We start from the raw sequence: 5,600 nt of genomic DNA on the forward strand, positions 1-5,600 counted from the left end.
TCATCGGCCAGGCCAGTGAGGAAGTAGCACATGGCTGAGTCGTCAGAGCAATGCGCGACCTTAAGCTGCTCCTATTGGAAGCGGGTCACGTACTCTCTCAAAGTCTCGTATTCTTTTTGTCGAATAGTGGTGACGTGGGTGGCAGTCTTTCTGTCGTAATGCCGAGAAGAGAATTGGCTAATAAACTCTTTCTTTAGCTGACTATAGGTCGAGATCGACCTTGTCGGTAGCCTTCTGTACCAGAGCCGAGCGCTCCTCGTAAGAGCAATCTAAAAGGCTCGGCACTTGATGACGTCAGACGCCGCTTGGAAGTCCATGAGGCCTTTAAAGACATCCACGTAGTCCTTCGGGTCCTTAGACCCATCGTAGGACTTCATGGCAGGCGTTTTGAACTTTGGAGGAATAGGGCCTCCAAAATGTCCGAGGTGAACGGCGATTTGCCCATCTCGCCGTTGTCAAAAGGACTTTCCTTCCTTTTGCACTTCGCACTAAGTGTCTCGACCTGTTCGTCAAACTTGTTTTTCCATCAGGTCGAACTCTTCCCTCGTTATGACGGCCTCTGGTGTCAACGGTGCATACTTCGATTGGGCTTTGAGGTCAGAGTTCGAGTATTTTTGGGAGCACGATGGGGAGATCCCTGGGCCTTGTGAGGCCTTCATCTTCTTGTCGATGAAGTGCTTCTTGAGATCATGATCTCTCAGGCTATAGTCAACTCCTACACTATCAGCAATGGGCTCATGATCGTCGTGGAGGGGTGTATGTTGATCTTCTCCACCATCCGGTAGGTTATCTTCGTCTGGGACTTTTGAGTGAGACCCAGTTCCACTCACCCGCGTCATCTCATTGTACATCTCCTCCATGGTGCGTACTCGACTGCGCATGTTATCTAATTCCCACTGGAGGGTAGCGAGAACTCAGGGTCTGCGGCTGGCGCAGCCCTTCGTGAGATCTTTTTCAAGGTTCCACCTCGACCTCGGTTGGTCTTGCTAGGCCTCGGATGTGTTGGGGGTAGGACGGTGCCAAACGTTTATGCAAGGATTTGCACAACGTCAATCTAACTCGAACCCGGTCCTTGATCCGACCCGAAACGCAAAGGAAAACCTGTATAAGAGGGCAAAATCTCTGACACTCAAGTCAGTAAGCAGCTCGGACTCAATATTAAGTTCGAGGAGGGATTCAATACCTGATGGTGAAATGAGGCCCTCTATTTATACGTTTAGGTTCAAACTTGGGTTACGACAGGCGGTTACCTTGGTCAGGTTTGAGATCGGATGTGTCGGGTTCGAGCAGGTCGACCTTGGATACATTCCTGAAAATGTTGAGTGAATTCCTTAATAGGAAGTGGTGAATGTCCCATCTCAGAAGGATCCGAGATGGAGCTCCGTAAGCTTATTTCTCTAATTCTTCTGTTGACGGCGAAACTCCATCATCCACGTGGCGAAAGGATATTTCTTCCCCAAACAATTTTGTTCATTCCTACCGTTGCCTCTAATTAAGTACACTAGAAAAACTTTCATTTTCAACCAACAAACTCATCCAAAATCTATATGTCACACTAGTGAGGAATGAATAGACCTAGCATATAAGAAAGGTAAACTAACAGCAAGTTTTTGCAAAATTGTTGAAGTCTCTTTTCACAAGCACAAAATTCAATCATCAATGCACTAATTTGATTCGTCAACAAGAACACCCGCTCCATTTCTACAATCAATCTTGCCATTGAGAACAACATTTGCTCGAGTAAGAATCATAGTCAACGATGATTTGACAAAGTCCAAATTCTCCAGCAACAAGTGTTAACCTCTTGGATTGGATTTGATACATATGTATCAGCGTCGAAAAACTCAAACCCCTAAAAAAAATATTTAAATACCCACCGCATTTGTAATTCCATCAATTACCAATTGTGTTATACCATCCATTAAGGATATTCTATAAAAAGTACCTACGTAACTATCATTATATATTATATTTATATAGTACTAAAAAATATATATATATATATATATATATTGTATTTATATATATATATTTTTTAAATAGCATCCAGTCCAAAACAATAAGATTCGGGGAAGATCGACGAGCCAAAAAGAGCCACGAGCTTGACGAACATGTTAAGGATCCCACATTGAAAATAAAAGGGACCTTGCAAAATTTATAATAGAGATAGACTACTGCCAAATGATTTTGAGATGGAGCCCATAAATATTAATATGGTATCAGAGATTTATTTGTGAAACATGATAAATGGAAAGGAAAGTGATTTGTAGCAAAAGTAATTTTAGTCGTACCAAAATCATTTCCAAATACACTTTAAATAATCTAACGAAAGGCTTGGCTGCCAATATAAAATATTCTTGTAATAACGATATTAGTTAAAGATATTTATGTTATAGACTATTGCAATTAAAATACATATCTTATATGTGTGATGTGTTTGTTTAGTACAATATGTAGGGACGAGAAATCGAACTCACAAGCTTTTGATTTGAGATATATGTCAATTACGGTTGAGTTATGCACGCTTTGACTGTGATGTGTTAATATTACTAAAAAAAACCATTGTAATAAGAAATATTCATTCCACTTTTGAACAAACAATTGGAATGGCGAAACAGTGTTGTTTTGCAAAAATAAAAGAATGACGCCACACAATTTTAAAAAGGGTATCTATAGTAAGTACATTAACTTTTAATTTCATCAGGGTATCTAGTAAGTTCATTAACTTTTAATTTCATCTTTACAATAGATCTTTTAGCTTTATAAAGTCTCATAATTAATTTGGTAGGGATTAGAAAAATATTAAGTGCTCATAGAAAATGTCAAGACTTGTTGCACAACATTGAAACTTTAGAGACGTATTAAACTGTTTCTTTCTTTTTACGTCAAGAGACGTATTAAACCCTTATTTAAATTTTAAAGAGATATTATTTCTGATTTTTCATTTATAATTTTATTAAGAAATCCAAGCATTTGGCAACTATTTATATTTCTTCTTTTCTTCATTTTTTTTAGAAATATTCTCAAAATTGTATAGAAATCTTATAAACAATCAAAACAAGTCTCTTCTTTGTTGTTCTCATTATCAATTTGTTCCAAAACAAAATAAAAAGATTGTTTTATCATACTTGAATTCTTCGATATTGGAGGCATGCAATTTATTTTCTTCATTAAAACAGAACAAGAAACAGAAAACGTACCAAACAAGCCCTAAAATTGTACATTTTTTGAGTTGTATCTAATAACAAGTCTTTAAACTTAAAAAGTTATCTATTAGATCTAAGCTTTCATTATTGTATCTAATATGGATAAACAATTTTAGAAAAATGTCTAAAATAGGTTCTTGAATTTTTATTTTATTTTTAATAGATCCCTAAATTACAAGATTTTTTTTATTCTTTTTTATACAACTGTATTGTGCTAAATTGTACAGTTCAAACCTATTTTTGCCTTGATTTTTTAAATATAATTACAACCGAATTCTACCATATAAATATTTATTTTCTTTATTGTTTACAAGGATAGAAATATGTATTAAACAAAAAAAACAAGGTTAGAAATATCGATGTTGATGGATATGTCGAGATCTCGATTTTATGAAAATATCGATGTTGACAGATATTTCAAAAAAAAAAAAATCATTGAAACTGGAGAAATTATTGTAAATTGTTTGAGTTATTATATAAAATTTGAACAGTAGCTTAATTTGATTAGGATCGATCTTATTTTGTGAGAAATTTTAATATAAGTGAAGTCGTTTATTTTCAAACAAATTTTTAGGTTGATTCTACATTCTTCATCACACAAACAAATCTTGTGGATCACTAAAAAGAACAACTATTTTTAAAATTACATATGATATTTTCTCAATTATACCTGCCAAGGGATGTTAATGAAAATGTCAGACATATCAATTTTATCAAAATGTGGATGGGAAATATTGATATAATATGAATGAAACTTGAATATTTCTAGAAAAATCATTAAAAAAATATTAAAATTAACAAGTTGTTTCCCACTAAATCAAAGTAATATATGTGGTTCTTTAACTGAGGAACTAATCATGGCAGCAGCACTAAAACCCCACTTGGCCTTAGAAACAAATTCATCCACTGATTTTGCAACCTTTGTTTTAATGTTATTGAAGTATAGAAACAATAGCATTGCCATGGCGGACGTTGGATATGTAATTTGCTGCTGATAGTTTTCCAAATACCATGGCCCTTTTGCCTATAAAAACATATAATGCAAACTTAGGGATCCATTGCAAGATATGGAGAAGAAGATGATGACGATTGTTTTGTGTCTTGTTCTGGCTGCTTCACTTGTTGGCATCCACCACGTCTCGGCGGCTCATACCATTGTCTTTAGTAGGTCGACGCATATCGTTGGTCGAGACGGGCTATGTTTGGACGTGATTGGAGGGTACAATGACAACCATATTCCAACTCAACTATGGACCTGCAATCCTCAAAACCACCAGCTATGGACGATTCAAACTGACGGGACGATTCGGTCCATGGGCAAATGCTTAGTTCCTAATGGGCGCAGCCCTGGATCCTACACCATGATAGACGATTGCAACGACGCTAATCCAGATGACAAGACTTGGAAATTATATCCCGATGGCACTCTCGCCCATGTCCGCTCCGGCCTCGTCTTGACGGCTCAAGCAACTGGACCGCACACGATAACCACAATAGAGACCAACACATACGCTGCAATGCAGAGTTGGACGACGGGAGACGATGGGACACCCATCGTGACCACCATCGTAGGACTCCGCCGCATGTGCTTGCAGGCTCAAAACGACAACGTCCATGTCTCGATGAATAGTTGCATGAAAAACAATCGACAACAATATTGGGCACTGTACGGTGATGGCACTATTCGAGCCAACTTTAACACAAGTCTTTGCATGAGCGGTACGGGGAAAGGCTCGAATGATGCTATTGTGTTAGCCAAATGCGAGGGGTCTCCTCAGCAACGGTGGTTGGCTAAGGAGGATGGCACCATCTTAAATCTCAATACTAATTTGGTGATGGATGTGAAAGGAAGTGATCCTAATCTTCGCCAGATTATTCTGTTTGGTCGCACTGGAAATCCTAATCAGCAGTGGGTATTTACTCAATATAAACCCTAAATACAAAAAGCCCTAAATAAAACTGTGGGGAGGAACATGATATGCAATGTTTAAATCCCATGCTTTGAATTACTGCATTATGTCATGTGTAGTGTGCTTTCCAATAATCAATAAAGAAAAGAGCTACCTGTGCCTCTACTTGTGTTTGTGTTTATATTTCTTATGGTTAGATATCCAATATATGAATTAAATTTATCCAACTCATTATCTTAAATTTTTGGGTCGAATAATGGTTTATTAATCCTTAATACTTATTTTGGCCCGTCTCTATCTTTGTTGTTTTTTCTTTTTGGTTTAATATTTATTAAACATTTTAGAACTAAATAGTGATACCTTTAAGTTCCATCAAGTGTCAGTGTGATTCTCTAAGTCGGTTTGGAAAAGTAATGAAATAATGAACTTATTTATGTTTTTGAGAAAATGAAAATGGGACTATAGTAAATAGTAAGAAACCAAA

At 36.8% G+C, this 5,600-nt stretch overlaps 1 protein-coding gene across 1 annotated transcript; it reads left to right on the forward strand.

Annotated features, from left to right (window-relative positions):
• Positions 1 to 4,273: 4,273 nt before the first annotated feature.
• On the forward strand, positions 4,274 to 5,199 carry LOC111018563 (nigrin b-like). Its single transcript, XM_022294695.2, has one exon. The coding sequence runs from the start codon at positions 4,274 to 4,276 to the stop codon at positions 5,141 to 5,143; it is 870 nt and encodes a 289-aa protein (XP_022150387.2). The 3' UTR covers positions 5,144 to 5,199.
• The last annotated feature ends 401 nt before the right edge of the window (positions 5,200 to 5,600 follow it).

Source organism: Momordica charantia, assembly GCF_013281855.1.
Source record: "Momordica charantia cultivar OHB3-1 chromosome 7 unlocalized genomic scaffold, Mcharantia_2.0 BLBB01000007.1, whole genome shotgun sequence".
Taxonomy (NCBI): domain Eukaryota; kingdom Viridiplantae; phylum Streptophyta; class Magnoliopsida; order Cucurbitales; family Cucurbitaceae; genus Momordica; species Momordica charantia.

What these genes read in the sequence shown, in the direction of transcription:
- LOC111018563 (XM_022294695.2), top strand. Translation starts at nt 4,274, where the DNA reads ATGGAGAAGAAGATGATGACGATTGTTTTGTGTCTTGTTCTGGCTGCT.